Source organism: Dendropsophus ebraccatus, chromosome 6 (genome assembly GCF_027789765.1).
Source record: "Dendropsophus ebraccatus isolate aDenEbr1 chromosome 6, aDenEbr1.pat, whole genome shotgun sequence".
NCBI classification, from domain to species: Eukaryota; Metazoa; Chordata; class Amphibia; order Anura; family Hylidae; genus Dendropsophus; species Dendropsophus ebraccatus.
The window spans coordinates 123,524,710-123,542,837 of record NC_091459.1 but is presented as its reverse complement, the minus strand read 5'-3'; the positions used below and the strand labels follow the sequence as shown (position 1 = coordinate 123,542,837).

At 40.7% G+C, this 18,128-nt stretch overlaps 1 protein-coding gene across 1 annotated transcript; it reads right to left on the bottom strand.

Annotated features, from left to right (window-relative positions):
• Positions 1-6,747: 6,747 nt before the first annotated feature.
• On the bottom strand, positions 6,748-17,631 carry LOC138795276 (astacin-like metalloendopeptidase). Its single transcript, XM_069974268.1, has 10 exons — positions 17,572-17,631; positions 17,384-17,408; positions 17,000-17,059; positions 16,032-16,091; positions 14,039-14,173; positions 12,748-12,865; positions 10,706-10,887; positions 8,527-8,639; positions 8,209-8,419; positions 6,748-6,755 (listed from the first exon to the last, which is right to left on the bottom strand). The coding sequence occupies exons 1-10, from the start codon at positions 17,629-17,631 to the stop codon at positions 6,748-6,750; spliced, it is 972 nt and encodes a 323-aa protein (XP_069830369.1).
• Between the last annotated feature and the right edge of the window lie 497 nt (positions 17,632-18,128).

Sequence of the window (18,128 nt, the reverse complement as noted above, 5' to 3'; positions counted from 1 at the left end):
GTCTATTCTTTGGGCAGATGGCGGGTTTCGCCAACAAATATCATTGAGTCAATGGGACGGGCGGAACTTCAAGCGGAGGCCGTGCAGCGGAATCCACTTGAAGTCTCTACATGTATTCCGCAATGTGAACATACCCTTACAGGGAAATGGATTCACTGTCTATGCCTATGTCTATCATCTACTACATGACCCTTTGTCTCTCCGCCATTCATTTCCCCATCAAATTTTTATATCACAGGGCTCACAACAAAACACATACACACTGCAAGATTTACCATAGGTTGTCCGCAACAAAGTGACATAGGGGTGAGGTATGGTGAACACCATGATAACTACAAAATTTATGGGAAGAAGAAATGGCTCTAATTAGGATAGGTTTATCATATGTACTTACAGCTGACCATGTGAACCGTGATGGCTTAAAGGGGTACTCCAGCAGGGGGGGGGGCACTTTTGTGCTGGGACCGCGGAGGAGGTGGCCAAGGGAAAAGATGTCCACTCACCTCCCCGGTTCCAGCGGTGGGTCCCGCATCGCGGCGCTCCGGTGCCCGGTTCCCGGCCGCTTCCAGGTGTCTGACGCGGGCCCGAGACGTGATGTCTCAGGTCCGCTCAGCCACTCAGTGAAGGAAACGGGATCCGTTTCAAGTCTGCTCAGATCCCGCTTACTTTACTGAGTGGCTGAGCGGACCTGAGACGTCACGTCTCGGGCCTGCATCAGACACCCGGAAGCGTCCGGGAACATGCACTGGAGCGCCGCAATGCGGGACCCGCCGCTGGAGCCAGCACAAAAGTGCCCCCCCCCCCCCCGCTGGAGTACCCCTTTAAGGATTTACATCTCTTTGTCAGAAAGTTGTCATAAATTTTTAAAAATTGCGCCTCCCACAGCTCTCTGTAACCACCTTGTTCATAAACCCCCCCCCCCCGCTCCTCTGCGCTCAGCGAGTGGAGAACGAGTAAAAATTGGGATTTCACGAATATCAGCCTGTCGATCATTCAATTTCCGTCATGGACAGTAGTAGTCATTGGTGGAACAGCGGCGTAATATCAATGTTCTCCCAGGACAGCAGTGGACATAAATGAGCCCCCAGTGAGTTAATAAGATGGGTACTGTGTTCACAGTGATTTCCTATAATGCACACCTAGCACCCAGTGACTTGGTATACTGGACAATGGCTTCACAGAAAACCACCCACAATCCACCCTCCTATCCTCTACTCTTTGTCCCTATTTCTCTGTATTTCTCTCCCTGCTCTAACTGCAGCTGACTGGCCACCTTAAGGAAGCCAATCAACTTATATAGAGGGTGAGGGGGGGGGGGGTGCTGACATCACAGTGGGGTTTTCAGCTGATTGGACAGGCGCAGTGGATTATGGATAATCTCCTGCTCCCACCAAAAGACAGTTCTGTAAGCTAACATGTTCAGCCGCTATATTTAGTGAATTTAAATGATTGACAGTCTATGTACAGCTCTCTGTCATGCTGCGTCATCTAGGGGCTGTCCTAGCAGCGCGTACCAGCTACAGTGTGTTAGCTCTGATGATTGTTTTTTAGGTAGTTGGTTCCCTTTCATGTATTAATTTTTAAAGACTTCATGGGCACATCTTTTATTATATCTATAATTGTATAAAGTAGTATTAGTATAAAGTAGTATGAAAAAATGTGATAGCTTTCTGCAAAACACGTTACATAGACAGCAGGGACCTCCAGTTGTTGGCCATCCCCATTGCATTTGTAATGTGTTTTGCAGAGCATCCACGCATGCTCGCTCAACACAACACAGAAGAAATCTAAAACCCAACCATCCCACACACACAATATGGCTGTGTTTTTTTTTTAGAAAAGAAAACGAGTAAAATATATTTTTTTTTGGTTGATCAATCTGTCTGCTTAGACGGGTTTTAAAGGACGCGCTCCTATTTTGGTTTCGATTTTTGTCAAATTTGTGTCAAACACTTTTAGTAAATATGCTGGAAATATAAACCGACAGGGTAAATGAAAAAAAACTTGAGTAAAAAGCCTCAAAGTATTTATATCACTGCTCTCAACATGATAGTTGCCATTCCAGTATGTAGTGTCTATCACAACAACATTATCAGTTATTTTATATAGGAGTGGTGTCAAACCCATGACTCTCCAGCTGTTGCAAAACTGCCTGGACAGCTAAAGCTATAGAATCTGAAAAATGGTGGAACGATGATACATGTTATACAATTATTGTGCGGGTTATCGTTATATCGTTCAAATTTAAACGATAAATGACCAACAAGAAATCACTCAACTTTCCTTTGGTGCTAAGACCAAAATCATCGGTAATCGGTCGCTGTAATGCCACATTCGTCCGATATAATTCCATATTCACTCACCAATCGTTCAGTGGAATTTCACATCCTTCATTTGCTGGGATCAGATGGAGTAAACTATCATAGTAACGATTGTAACTAACAATTATCGTTCTGTGTAATATGGTGAACGATTTCAAGTTAACGATAATCAATCTTGTTTGTGATCGTTAATCGTTAAAAACCACTTTGTCTAATAGGACCTCTAGACCAGTTTATTCAGCGAAGAGGTGACTAAGGGCCCTATTCCACCGGACGATTATCGTTCAGATTATCGTTAAATCGTTCGAATCTGAACGATAATCGTTCGGTTGAAAGGCAGTTAACGATTAACGACCGAACGAGAAATCGTTGATCGCTTTATAAGACCTGGACCTATTTTTATCGTTGCTCGTTCGCAAATCGTTCGCATTGAATAAGACATCGTTCGGTCGTTCGCAATAGATACGAACGCAATAGCGAATAAATAGCGAAGAGAAACGATCGCAATTACGATCATAAGTAACGATTATCGTTCCATGGAAAGGACCGAACGTTTTCAGGTCTTTCGCAATAGCGGTCGTTTGAGATCGTTAATCGTTAACGATTATGCAAACGATAATCGTCCGGTGGAATAGGGCCCTTAGTTGTCATGGCCATCTGTATTTATTGGTCTCTTGTTGTCTGACTACCTTGACCTCTATCTTATCTCCTGACCTATTGTGACTTTATACTGTGTTTGAAAACTGATTCATACAAGATCAATGACAACGGGGGAAGGACAAATGATTTTCTGGGAATGTCCTGACAATATTTAGGGAATTTTCTGGGAGCATTCTTTCCTGAAAGATTATTCATGGACAAAAGATCAGGCACATTAGACTGTTGGCCAGTTCCACTGAAATCTTTTGTTTTGGGTGACTTTTGTCTTGTTTTGTACTGACTGGCTGGTTATTCTCACCAAGGAGACCAAGGTTATGGTTCCTGGTTGTGTGACCCCTTCACTCATACAAGTGAAGGAATGGGGTTGCAGCGTGACCCAACGAAGTCCACGAACATGACCCCACAGTGGCAAAAAATCCATTGCAATGAGACCGAATTCACTTAAATGAGTAAAGGGGTTGTGCAACCAGGCAAGGCAACATGGCACTTCCTGGTTGTGCACCCTGGAATCACTGTGTAGCCCTAGCCTAAGAGAGATTTATTGACTGCAATTCTGATTCGCTGTGACCCATAATCTAGTGACCCAAACACGCTAGGGATCTACATAGTTATCAGAGATCAGGGTACCCACTGGAGCTACTATTTTTGATAACAATAGTTTGGATAAGTCTGGAAATTTATGGAATTTGAGTAGCATTTTTTTTTAATTTAACTTCAAGGGGTAGTGCGGTGCTAAGAAATTATTCACAAAATAACACACATTACATAGTTATACAACTTTGTAATGTATGTTATGTATGTGAATGGCCCCCTTCCCGTGTTCCCCGCCCGTGTACCCGGAAGTGTAGTGCAGTATACGTCTTTGACAAGATTACAGACGGGGTCGGTCGACACAGATCAGGTATGTATAATGCACTACACTTCCGGGTACACGGGCGGGGTCGGGGAACACGGGAAGGGGGTCATTCACATACATAACATACATTACAAAGTTGTATAACTTTGTAATGTGTGTTATTTTTTGAATAATTTCTTAGCGCCCCACTACCCCTTTAAATTATTTTTTATGTTCACACACTGCTCTTTAAGCTTCATTTTCAGTTGTAAACAGCTGGAGGAAAAATCGACCAAAAACAAAAAAAACCCGTGTGTAAACAGAAATACAGCTGAAAGTAACTCAAAAAATGTGAACACAGCCTTACAGAAGTCATCCAGGATTAGAAAAAAACATGCTTTCTTCCAGAAACAGCATTACTCTTGTCCTCAGTTTGCATGTGGTGTTGCAGCTTAGTTTTATTGAACTTCATTGAGCTGGGTTGTAATACCACACACAGGTGTGGCGCTGGTTTTGTAAGAAATCAGGTATATTCTTCTAGTCTAGTCTTTTATTCACATAGTAGTTACTGTAGGTGAGTCAAACCTTGATTGGATGGATACTCACAATGCACAAATTTCACCCTTACAAGATCCAGTACATAGAGATGGTACTGTTCAGTGGAGTGGACAAAGTTCTAGGTGAATGGGGAGGTGTACAAAAAACCCCATCTGCATCCTAAGATGGTTGACGCACAGAAAGTTATAGTGTGCTAGACACAAGTATAGTGGTCCCATTCCTGGTGACAATAATTGCACTGCTGCCCAGAATCTGCTTCTCCAGCAGGATGGTGCCCCCCCCCATTATGGATTTGATTTTTGAAAGTTTTTGGATCATCAGTTTCCAGGGAAGTGGATTGGGATCATGAGCCGCTAAAGTGCCCCTCGAGTTTGCTGGATGTGACCTATAAGGGGTACTCTGGTGAGAGAAAACCTTTTATATTGTACTGCAGTCTTATAGTAAATAATAAAGCTACTACTTGGAGCACAGGAGGGGGGATTATTGGTACTTGGGGGAACAGGAGGAGGATTATTACTGTTTGGAGGGCACAGGAAAGGGATTATCAATACCTGGGGGCATAGAAGGGGGGTATTACTACTTATATTAGGGGATCATTGCTACACAGGGGTACAAGAGAAAAAAAGAAAGGTTTGCTACTTGGGGCCACAAGAAGAAAGATTATTGCTACTTGGGGTCACAGGAGGGGGAATTATTGCTATTTGGGGCAACAGGAGGGGAGATTATTGCTACTTGAGGCCACAGTAGAGGGGACTATTGCTACTTAGGGCTGCAAAAAGGAATATTTTTACTACCTGGGACCACAGGATAGGGAATTATCAATACTTGATGCATAGGAGGGTGTTAGTACTACTTGGGGCACATTAAAGGGGATTTTTGCTACTTTGGGCCACAGGATGGGATATTATTGCTATTTGGGGCCACAGGAGGGGAAGTTTTCTACTTGAGGCAACAGGAGGGTGATGCTACCTGTGGGTACAGGAGGAGGTCTTATTGCTACTTTGGGGGCACAGATGCAGGGATTATTATTACTTGGAGGGACAGGTATTATTATTATTTGGGTGTATAGGAGGGGCTTATTGCCACTTATGGGTAAAGAAGTGAAACAAAGAAGTGACAATTATATTAGTTTGGAGAAGTGTCAGGGTATAAATGGCGGTATTTACTGTGTGGAGAAACAGAAGGGGCTAATTGCTGTGTTAGTCTTAAATATGGGAAACTAGTCATGTTTGGGACACTATGGATGGGAGACTATTGTATAGGAGAACAAGCGAGTGCTGACCTCGTTCCCCCGCCCAATTCCAGTGCTATTACATGTGCTGACAGCGAGGAGGAGCGAGTAAGAGTCGGGGGGGCTGCCCGCGTGATAGATTGTCCGAGCAGCCCATAGAAGACAGCGGTGGTCTGCTGCCACTGCTCTTGTTATATGGAGCGATGACAGCAGATCGTTACCAGGCCGATCGTTGGCATTTCAGCCTGTTGAAAGACAACGATCAGCCGACATCGTGCATGTCGGCTGATCGTTGTCTTCTATTACACAAAACGATTAACGGACAATATCAGCCGAATATGGCTGATAATCACTTCGTGTAATAGAGCCTTAAGTGAGCAGAAACCTGGGCTTGGGCAGCCCTGCAGTTCCTGACACAAATGTTAGTGACAGCAGGCACAACTTACTGCTGCCACTCATTGTATAATAGTACATAAATACATGTATTTTACAAAGCAATATATGGGAGCAGTGTGGCGAACAAAGGGGGGTATAGGCAGCAGTTTGGATAAGAGAGGGGGGCCATGTGTAATGCTATTTGCATTCTTTCGGTTACAATTTTTGGGCTGCCCTTTCCCTGTCCAGGAGATAGTTAAAAACTTCTGTAGGGACTTTTTACAATGTATCAGCTGCCCACATTTAGGGAGCCCTTTTTGGGGGGAGACCATATTTCTGCTTTTGACCTTATAGACAGAAGTTCTTCGACAAATTAATCCCTGGGGCTAGTACATGTAGAGTATGGAAGGTTACTTTAGATAGCAAAGTAATATAAGAAGACACAAGTATTATTAATAACACATGAAAGATGGAGCCCAGGAGTTATTTGTCTTTTTGTTTTTGCAATTTTTTTTTTATTCTTTTGTATTTTCAAACAAAATTACAACCAAGCTTATACCGGAGCGTACCAAGATGTAAAGATGATGATTAAATTCAAATTGTGAACTGAAATTCACAATGAATATGTAGCACAATCAATGACATTAATAAATAAAAATATCTACACATACAAAGAAAATTGATGATGTAAAATGAACAGAAGAAAAGTGTTTATCATCCCGGTTATCTGCAGCTCCTCTTACTGGTATCTTTATTTCTTCTCTTCCTCAAGAAGCTAAAGAAGAAAAGTAATGAGAAATTATGAATTATTAAATGACGACAAAGAATTTTTTTTTATGGTTATAACTTTTGAGTACACTTCTGCTTTTTACTCTCACCCACCACCACCATCTTTCCACTGCTCATATTCTCACTGATCCAGCCCAGAAACTCCAGTAGTCAACAAGTCTTTGTTTACTAGTGATCGACACAGGACCACTGCCGCCAATAAGTGACTTCAGTGACGCCAGGAGTACTGCACGTAACCACTGAGGACACGGATTGGCTGCAATGGTGTGGACCCTTAGCAGAGATCAGGGCACCCACTGAAGCTACTACACTCAATAACCTTAGGTTGGACAGGTGACTAAAGGTCCTATTACACTGAACAATTATTGGCCTTACTTGGCCAATTACCGACCATTCAAGCGGATAATCGTTCAGTGTAATAACAGTTGTTGAAAGGCCACGATCAGCCACTGTTATTATACGGAGTGACATGCTGCAGACCATTTCCTATCTATTAAATGTTGCAGATGTGGGCTGATCGTGATCTTTCAACATTTTAAAAGATTAGCAATCCGCATCAATCCATGTAATAGCAGGTGCAACATCAGACCGTCAGTGACTTCAATGGGGTGTCCGGACAATCTAACGATTTTTCGGGCGGCGCCTCCAGCTGTTCCCTGGTCACTGTCTGTGCATGTAATAGCACAGTTTAGTGAACAAGGGAATGAAGGGAAGCAAGCGCTGAGCTGATTGGTCGGTGCTCACTTCCCCACAGCGCAATGCCATCAGGCTTTGACCTCTACTCGGGAGTCACTCAGGAATTTAAAAAATCTTGGTAGCAACTGAGTAGCTCCAAAGTTAGCTCCAAAAGGGGTTATCTTTGGGTCACTGCTGTGTTAGCAATTTCACCATTACATACTCGGCAAAATCCCTTCAAGTTGCCTAGATCTAGCAAAAAAAAAAAAAAAAAAAATGGACACCTGGCATTAAATCTAGCAATATACATAAAGGTCTTACACACTTTATACTTTTGTCGTCTGTACCTGGGGTTCTACCAAAACTCCATAATAATGTTGGAGATAGAGGTTGGGTGTGATGGATAATCACTGTTTGACCCCTTTGTTTAGTGGCAGAGAAGTCTGGAAATGTATCTTAACCCTATGTATAGGGATGATGGGGAGAGGATGAGATAACAGTTATTGGAGGTGTATAGTCACCTTAAGACAGCTGTTGGCTCTATATTTAAGGAAATAGGCAATTGCCAAACATCTTGTGTTTGACCATCCCTTATTTCCCTCATGAACAGAAATAACATGATCCTTTGGTGAAGCTTTACATGCTCAGTAATGGAGTAGGCCAAGCTGGGACAGGAGACAGGAGGACATTGTGTTACAATCGATTCCTTGTTTTTTGGTGGATAATTTTTAAGGACCATCTTTAGATAAATGCTAGTCACTTACTGGTGCAATACGAGGCACTAAATCGACTTGATTTGGAACCGGCTTTGCTCACAAACTCTACAAGCATGTTACGGTCAGATGAAACTACAGGTGAGATTTTTTTCGTTCCATAGGTCTTATCCAAGAGGACACGTGATGATTTGCTGACATCATCATAGACTTTAATATAATCAGTAGAAGAGATGGCAAGATTGCTAAACTGCAAAGAAATCTGGAACAAATCCAAAGAGGTGGCCATTAAGTTGAGACAAAGCTTCAAAAATTTCCATAATATCTATTTTGCATGTTGATTTATTCATGTATGTTTATGGACTTTACCTTGCCACTCGACAGTTGAATAAGCCAGAGGCAGTTTCCACCGTACTGATTTGCAAAACGACTGTTTCCGGAGAAAGATCCTGAATTGGTCTTCAACTTTGTCCTACAAAGGTCTAGAATTGTGGTTATATAAAAGATAATTGTTAGCGAGGAGCATAAAATTCACATCAAATAACACATAGATAAGAAGAATAAGGTTTTCAAATAATATATATGGTAAGGAACTTACTGCACTTATATAAGGTGTTAATCTTCATCAAATCCAGATTACTCATCCCTGTTCGTTGTCCAATAGGTACACTACTGTCAGGCTTCGGGACTATAGTAGGCAAATTATTTTTCGAATAGGCATCTCTATGGATGATTAATTTGTATACTATATTAATAGGATTGTAGACTTTTACAGTTTGTTACATAACTGTTACATATATTAATTATATGTGGTAGAACAAGTGTTGACTTATCCTCACTGACCTTAGGGTCTTCAGGTCTTTATGTTGCATAGTGGGAAAATAGGGTACCAATAGGGGCAACATTAAGTCATTAGGGTCAAAGGTCTAGGGGTATAAAGTACTGTTACAGTTGTAAGGCTTTTGGGTACTGATAGAGGTCTAAGGTTATAGAGCACTCTTAGAGGCCTATAGAGAACTGGTACAGGTCTAAAATTATAGAGTACATGTATACATGTATAAGGTAATAGAGTACTGGTTCAGGTGTAGGGTTATAGAGTACTGGTATGGGTATAAAGTTATAGAGTATTGGTACAGGTCTAAAGTAATAGAGTACTGGTACATGTGTAAGGTTAAAGAGTACTGGTACATGTGTAAGGTTATAGAGAACTGTTATAGGTGTAAGGATATAGAGTAGTGATACAGGTGTAAGGTTATAGAGTACTGGTACAAGTATAAAGTTATAGAGTACTGGTACAAGTCTAAGGTTATAGAGCACTTTTACAGGTCTAAAGTAATAGAGTACTGGTACATATGTAAGGTTATAAAGTACTGGTACATGTGTAAGGTAGAGAGTATTAGTACAGGTCTAAGGTTATAGAACACTGTTACAGGTCTAAAATAATAGAGTACTGGTACATATATAAGGTTATAGAGTACTTGTACAGGTGTAAGGTTATAGAGTACTGTTACAGGTGTAAGGTTATAGAGTACTGTTACAGGTGTAAGGTATAGAGTACTGTTACAGGTGTAAGGATATAGAGTACTTGTACAGGTCTAAAGTAATAGAGTACTGGTACATATATAAGGTTATAGAGTACTTGTACAGGTGTAAGGTTATAGAGTACTGTTACAGGTGTAAGGTTATAGAGTACTGTTACAGGTGTAAGGATATAGAGTACTAGTACAGGTCTAAAGTTATAGAGTACTGGTACAGGTCTAAGTTTGCAGACCTCTGCTTCAATGGAAAAAAATTGTTGTGAAGAAAATTTGACTCAGAGGTGGTTAGATTCTGGATATTATTTTTACCCAAAATAAGAGTACATTGAAGGAGACAGGAAACAAAGGAATATAACACATCTAAACTTACGGGGGGTAATGCAGTACTGAGGCATAATCATAGGGAAGACCTAAGGTGTCCCCATCATTAATGCCGAAATTTCCTATACCACCTGGAAGAGAGAGAAGATGTTACTATCTATTACCGCAAGTGTATGTAAGGGCTGACCAGGTTCACTTTTATTGACTTTGTGCATAGTGCACATTTGCAGGGATATTCTCATCTCAGCGAATATAGTTATATTTGTAGGACTCGTCAGGTTAAAATTTTTTGCAAATACATTTATTTAGCAAACTTGCCTCCATCTCCTGATATGCTTGTCTTTTCCTCCCATTGTTTACATCTTGTTGCCTAGGTAACAGACCACCTGGCTGGTATATATGTAGCTATAGTATACATATGTGTGTATATATAGTATATAATATGTTATACAGTATATATACACCAGCCAGACCACTGCTTTTATAGCAGAGTGGTGGTTGGTATCCTAGACAACGAGCTGTCAACAATGGGATGGAAAGAGCAGCATATCAGGAGGAGACAAGTTTGCTAAATGATTGTATTTTCAAAAATATATAAGTATAACTATATTGGTTGATACGAGGATAATCATTTAGAAAATTACCCTTTTTTTCTGTCAGAGACTATGGATGGCTGTGACCCTTCTTACCTGGCTCAATGTTCTCCCATAAGATGTCAATGTAGTCATCCCGGTCCTTTCTGGTATGTTCATGGAAGAAACCAAGGCTGTGCATTATTTCATGTTGTATTACTCCGTACACCATGCAGTAATCAGCACTGAGGCTTACTACTTGTTCCTCAGACGTTTTTCCAATGTACGACCAGCAGCCACTAAGATTTGAAGAAGAAATATTAGATATATTTCATATTGACTGTTAAGATTCCATTTTGAAGATCTGATACATTTCTTACTGATATTTCATGAATGTGCTGGGAAGCCAGCTAACCCTAAAGATTTACGTCTGTTAAAAGAATAAAAAACAATGTAGGAATTTAATTTTCTTGAGCATTGAACTTTACAAAAATGATATAAACTAAAATCTAATTCATGTAGCAAGAGTTTGTCCAATGCCTTCTCTACTGCAGACCTTGGACGCAGAGAAGACTCGATAGAGAGTATCCCATTCCTCGGATCCTTCAGTCATATTCCCATGTATTCTTCTCCTGGGCAGGCAAGACTGTTAAAATGATGGTTCCCCCTAAGATTCTTTACTATTTTCACTGTCTTGTTGTCCCACTAGCAAACTCATACTTTAAAAACTACAAAAGATTTTTGGTGATTTTGTTGGGACAAGTCACAGGACTAGAATTAAGTTCTCAACCATGATGAGAAACAAATCCTGTGGAGGCATGAACCTTTCAGATATATCTAAATATTACTGGGCACCATCTTTAGGTCAGATGGTAACTCTGATAAGCGTTGACACATTGAACAAACTGTATTGGGTAAACTATTAATTTCACTTCCTTCCCTTACTCCCCTAACATGGCAGCACCTTAGATATCATGGGGTAAATTACAAACCCTGACATCTGTTGATGAGCAAATTTCCCTTCAACCCCTACTATTAATATATCTATATTCCGTAATACCTGAAATTTCCCTCGAAAATAAGGTTCTTTGTGGTCCTGAAGCAAGTCTGTACCCACAATCTGCCCCCCCCCCCTCTCCCCAAATTGCTTGTACCGTCAGATAGCTGCTTTTAATCCAAGATCTGTCCTGAAGTCTATTCAGAAGGTGATGCAGTTATTGTCCTAAAAAAAAACTTTTAAACAGCCCTGTGTCAAATTGGCGTGGTGTAGAGTGTCTATGCCCTAGGCTTGCATCACTTCTCTGTCCCTCCTCCTCATTAGGAATGCCCCAGGCAGGATTTCTCCTATTCATCACTTGTCTGAACACTGCACATGGGCCTTAATGATCCAGCACATGTGCAGTGTTCAGACAAGTGGAGATTAGGAGAAATCCTGCCCAGGGATGTTCTTTATGGTGAAGAGGGCGGGGAGGAAGGACGAAGAATCGGCGAAGGTCTAGGGCACAGACACTCTAGGCCACACCAATTTGACACAAGGCTACAAGTTTAAAAATTGTTTTTTTTAGGACAGTAACTGCATCACGTGCTGAATGGACCCCAGGACAGATCTTAGATTAAAAGCAAATATCCGACAAGGTGTTTTGTGGTGGCAGAGTGTTGGTACAGAGTCGCTTTAAAGAGGTTGTCCAATGGTTGGCCTTTTTCAATGTACTGCTGCTGGTGCATATAAAAATATACATGTTACCCTTACCTGTGCATGCTCCCTCAGTGTCTTTTAGTGTCACCAGCGATCCCTGCTGACTGCAGAGCCCCCAATTCCTGAGATGAACTTGTCTCAGGAGTGATAGCCTGCTCAGCCAATCACTGACTGAGACGGGACAGCCGTGTGCCCAGTAATTGGCTGTCACTTCCGAGACAAGTTTGTCTCAGAAGTGGGGGCTCTGCAGTCAGTGGAGGACACAGGCAACACTAGAGGAGGACATCCCGGAGTGTAGACAGGTAAGGATAACATGTTAATTCTTTTATATGCACCAGCTACAATATATTAAAGAAGGCCGACCACTAGACAACCCCTTTAATAACGTAGATAAACACTTTTGTACTGTAGTAAATGGGAACCAGGTTCTTTTTTTATTATTTAAGTGAATATTAGGACTTACCCTTGATCGGACTTTATATTGAGATAGGCTATTTCCGAGGTCCGGGTCACAAACTGAACACAGGTCATCGCCTCAAATTCTTTAAAGACCTGATTGATCAGATCAGCATTTGTTTCAGCTGAAGAAGAGAAGAATAAGTCAAATAAACCATAGCTGTGTGAACCAAGCCATTAGAATAACATACAAAGTCCCTACAGTTCAGTATCATAGGCACTATCATGTGGTAACTCCATATAGTACTATATTATAGAGATATGAATAATGTGACTTATCCAGTTAATTACCTTTTTCTACCAGTTTCTGAAAACTTAAAACTTGTCTTAAAGGGGATATCTGGGTAAAATAAAAAAAAAAAAGTGTTGGGCAGCAGGGGGCGCTGTAAACATCTTTAACAAGTGACACTCTCCCAGTGCCCAAGCTGATCACTCTCTCTCCCCAGATGGCTGGAGCTTTTTAATTAGTCCTGGCTTGACCAGGGAGTCAGAAATCTGCACCTGCCTCCTCCTGCTTGTTAGGTCCTATACAAAGCTGTAGGGGCCTTTAACATGGGCCAATTATCCGGCAACAAGCTTTCCTAGAAACACTCATCTGGCCAATAATCAGCTGGCAAACTCATTTGGCAAAGTGACAGTGATCAGCTGTGGAGTGGGAAAACCCCCAATCCTTGATCTCTAGAGCAGGGTTCAAATATTATCGTTATTGGCCACACATCTTCCTGTGTATACAGAAGATGTGAGGCCAATGGAAAAAAGGAAACTGAGGGCACGGATATGCATATATGCACGCTTTCAGTTTCCAGATGCCGATCACCATCAGTAGAGTATATTTACCATCAGCGCTGCTGTGTGATCTGGCATCTTCACTTTCTTCCTTCTAGTGTCATATGGGCCCTGCTCCAGCCCCGCTCTCTGGCCGCTGTGATCGCCATCTGAAAACTGGCAGCACGGATGTATGCATATCTGTGCTGTCAGTTTTACTACTTTAAATGGCCACACAAACGATACAGGCAACGTTGGTGCGGCCAAGCCAAGAATCTTTAGGTCTAAAAGGACCTTTATGACGGGTTAATATCCAGTTCCCAGTAAATCCTGCTAGAGCCAAGTAACTAAAGGCTAATATGGTACAAAACCACAAAAGATCCTGTTTACATTGCCACTTTCACCATTGTTTATGGAGCTTTTCTCAGTGTATAGGTTAAATGTTGGCCTTGAATATAGTTTTTTTGTCGATATTGCTTAGGGTACCCAAAACATATAAAAACAAAATGATATAACAAATAGGAGGCACTTACAGAATTTAGGATCTAAAAGATATGGTACTATGATGTTTACATTGTTATTCTTGTCCCACAGGCATCCATCACAATTCCTAGCATTGCGGGACATGTCGTCGGCAACATCCCCTTCCATCAGCAATTTAGAAACATCTAAGAAAACAAATGATCAGTGTTTCATTGAGCAAACTTTATGAACTGTTCGGGTTTGGCACTGTTCCCTGAACCTAAACACACTGAAGTTCCTCTCCAGCCACCAGAAGTCAAAAGCAGAGGGTTCTGGTTCAGGAACATTGCCAAGCCCGAACAATTCAGCAATCTGGCAGGGAAAATAGGAGTATTTATAATGCACTGAGGTATATTCACTTTTGTTTACACTAACACTATGTCTATACAGTAAAATGGGTCACCATGGTTACAGACTACAAACAATCCCTGTGTAGTCTGATCCTACTGTCATTCTCTCATCCATCTGCCACTGCTAAACACACTCCAGCCACATAGGGAACAATAATCCTTGTACATACAGCCTGTTAGCACATATGGTTGCCATCAAATACCCTTACATCCAGAATAGATAGACAGTAACGTATCATCTTTCCCTCTGAAGGATCCATTATGTCCATGCTTTACATGATCGTCCATTCATTTAAAGGGGTTGCCCAGCGAAAATCCTTTTCCATCATATAAACTGGTTTCAAAAAAGTTTATAGATTTGTAATTTACTTCTATTTTAAAAATCTTAAATTCCCATACTTATCAGGTGCTGTATGCCCTACAGGAAATGTTTTCTCTTCAGTCACGGTGCTCTCTGCTGACATCTCTGGCCGAGACAGGAACTAATTTCTATGGGGCTTTGCTACTGCTCTGGACAGTTCCTGTCTCGGACAGAGATGGCAGCAGAGAGCACTGTGTCAGACTGAAAAGGAAAGGACATTTCCTGCAGGACATACATCAGAGGATAATTATGGGAAGAGGTTTAAAGAGAAGTAAATTACAAATCTGTATAACTTTCTGAGACAAGTTAATTTGAAATAAAAAGATTTTCGCTGGATAACCCCTTTAAATGACTGGCATGTAATGCTAGCTTTCACCTGCAGAGGCCACTGCAGGGAAATATATAACCAGACATAAAGGCCTATTACACTGGTCGTCAGAGGAGCAAACGAGCGCTCTCAGCGCTCGTTTGCTCCTCGTTCCCCGCTCGCTGCCGCCGCTATTCAACGCGGCTGTAGCGAGCGGGTGAGTGCGGGAGGGGGCTGCCCGGGTGATCGCTGATCGTCCGGGCAGCCCACAGGATATAGCAGCGTCTGCTGCCGACGCTCCTATTCAACGGAGCGACGGCAGCAGATCGCTGCTATATGTTGAAAAACAAGCGACTGCAACGATCAGCCGACATGAACAATGTCAGCTGATCGTTGCACTCTATTCCACAGGACGATTATCGTCCGTAGCGGCCGATATCGGCCGAATACGGACGATAATCGTTCCGTGGAATAGGGCCTATAGCTTACCCTGAATGCTGGGGTTTCACATTTAGAGGTGGTCTTAAAGGGGTATTTTTTAAGATTAACTATTTTTTTTTAAGAACTATGCCAAGGGAGGTGTAAAGTAGGTGGTGGAGCATAGAGGATAAATCCGTGTTATTTTTGTGTTATACAGCTATCAAGGCATAGTTCTAATTCACCTTTGGAATACTCCTGTAATGAATGAGCTGTACAATTTATAATTCACAATGTTCCCTGTCAATCTACCAAAAAACTAGCTGTGCACTTTAGGAGCATGAAACGTACATAAAACCTTTCTATATAACTATATATAAAACAATATAACCAAAGACTAGCTGTATACTTCAGGAACACAAAAAATACATAAACCCTTTCTATATAACTATATATAAAACTATATAACAAAAAACTAGCTGTATACTTCAGGAACACGAAAAGTACATAAACCCTCCTCTATGAACAACATGAGCAAAAACCTTATTTTTTTATATATATATATTTACCTTGGTTAGCTTCCAAAATCAGATCAAATATATAGGGGTCCAGGTCAGGCTCATTGTTACCTGCAAAGATGAAAATATATTAGTAAAAAGTAAACTTTAGTATGTGAAGTCAATGGGTCATCACTATGAAAACCAAGATAACAGAAAGATTATGATAAAAAAAAAAATCTGTATTTATTGATTTACAGATAACTGTTGCTAAATTGGTTATATATTGGTTATATATAGTAGCGTAGCTGACATGAAATTGAACACACAATAGGATGCTATCACCAGGGCTTGTTTTATGGGATGGTAAACTGGGCATATGCCTAGGGACTCTTTTAGTCCTCCCCGTCGAGGACTAAACACCGAGGATCAATGTGAACATACTGTACTAGTGAAGCCTTCTCTGACCCAGAACATATAGGAAATATATAACTAACCAGTTACCTTCTTAAAGGATTTGGGGAAAATATTGATGAATAGGGTGCCATATGTTTCGATAAAAGCTCGCAATGCATGTATCCTGCTTTGTCATTCAGAAGTGGGTCTACCTTATACACAGGAATTTTTTTTTAAAGTTGGGTCTTTCACAGTTACATTGGGCACACAAACAAGAATGAGCTGTACAATTTATAATTCACTATGTTCTCTGTCAATCTACCAAAAAACTAGCTGTGTACTCCAGGAGCACGAAAAGTACATAAAACCTATCTATATAACTATATATAAAACAATATAACCAAACACTAGCTGTATACTTCAGGAACACAAAAAGTACATAACCCTTTCTATATATCCATATAAAACAATATAACCAAAAAATAGCTGTATAATTCAGGAACACAAAAAGTACATAACCCCTTTCTATATATCCATATAAAACAATATAACCAAAAACTAGCTGTATACTTCAGGAACATGAAAAGTACATAAACCCTCCTCTATGAACAACATGAGCAAAAACCTTTTATATATATATTTACCTTGGTTAGCTTCCGAACTGACATCAAATATAAAGGGGTCCAGGTCAGTATCATTATTACCTGCAAAGATGAAAATATATAAGTGAAAAGTAGTATACTAGTTTACTACTTTCTCAGTTACATTGGGCACACAAACAAGAATAGCGGCCTGACCTCATTGGATATATTAAACCCTCTTATTGGTAATTGGTGCCAGAATATCAGGAAACACCCAAAATGGCACCATCAATAAATGCCAGAAATCAATATAAGTGGAGGCTCTGACTAATAAGAGATAGAAGAAAAAAAATTCTATAAAAAACAAACAAAATAAACTATAATCCTAGAGTCATCCTCTGATATATATGATCTATATACTTTTATATGACAATATTGAGCACTTACCTCCATCTAACTGATTATCGGAGACCTGGAGGGGAAGAAGAAATGAATAAACATTAATTCTAAGAAGAAGAAGATTTATAGTCCCAGCATGAACCCATCTACAGTGATGTGCTATGTATAAGCAATGCAAAAGTTCTATTGCTGTAAAGTCATATGGAAAGACCTAGAAATATGTGGATCTATCTTACCGGTCTTGTCAGAGCATTGCCCGCCATACACAGCAGTAGCATTAGCCTCATCAGTTCCATGGTCTTATACTTGTATGTCACTGCTGGTTAACCTTCAATAGATTTTGTACAGTATTTAAACCCCTCCAGAGGATGGGACTACCCAATCACCACCCAGACACGACCCACTAACCACCTAACAAAAGGAACAAAAAACATGAAAAACAAGTCTTGCTAGTAAACCCTCTTATTGGTAATTGGTGCCAGATTATCAGGACACACCCAAAATGGCACCATCAATAAAAGCTAGAAAACAATGCTAGAGAACAAGTGGAGGCTCTGAATAATAATAGGTAGTAGAACAAAAACAAAATCATATAAAAACAAACTAATAAAAAAAACTCAATAATCCTAGAGTTGTCCTCTGAATTATTAGTTCTAAGGGAAGCTTGGTGATGACTAATATGGCCACCATCACAGCAACAAGGCTTGCCCCACCAATCTTTTATGAACGTCTGATAAGCAAATCTACATAGTTATTTGGCACTTAAACTAGGTTCACTAGGTAAACTTTTATT

Excerpts from the sequence above, each read along its gene's own strand:
- LOC138795276 (XM_069974268.1), bottom strand. The coding sequence starts at position 17,631 with ATGGAACTGATGAGGCTAATGCTACTGCTGTGTATGGCGGGCAATGCT. Across the intron at positions 17,409-17,571 it reads GCAATGCTCTGACAAGACCG|GTCTCCGATAATCAGTTAGA; the intron begins GTAAGATAGATC and ends CTTCCCCTCCAG. Across the intron at positions 16,092-16,999 it reads CAGTTCGGAAGCTAACCAAG|GTAACAATGAGCCTGACCTG; the intron begins GTAAATATATAT and ends TCATCTTTGCAG.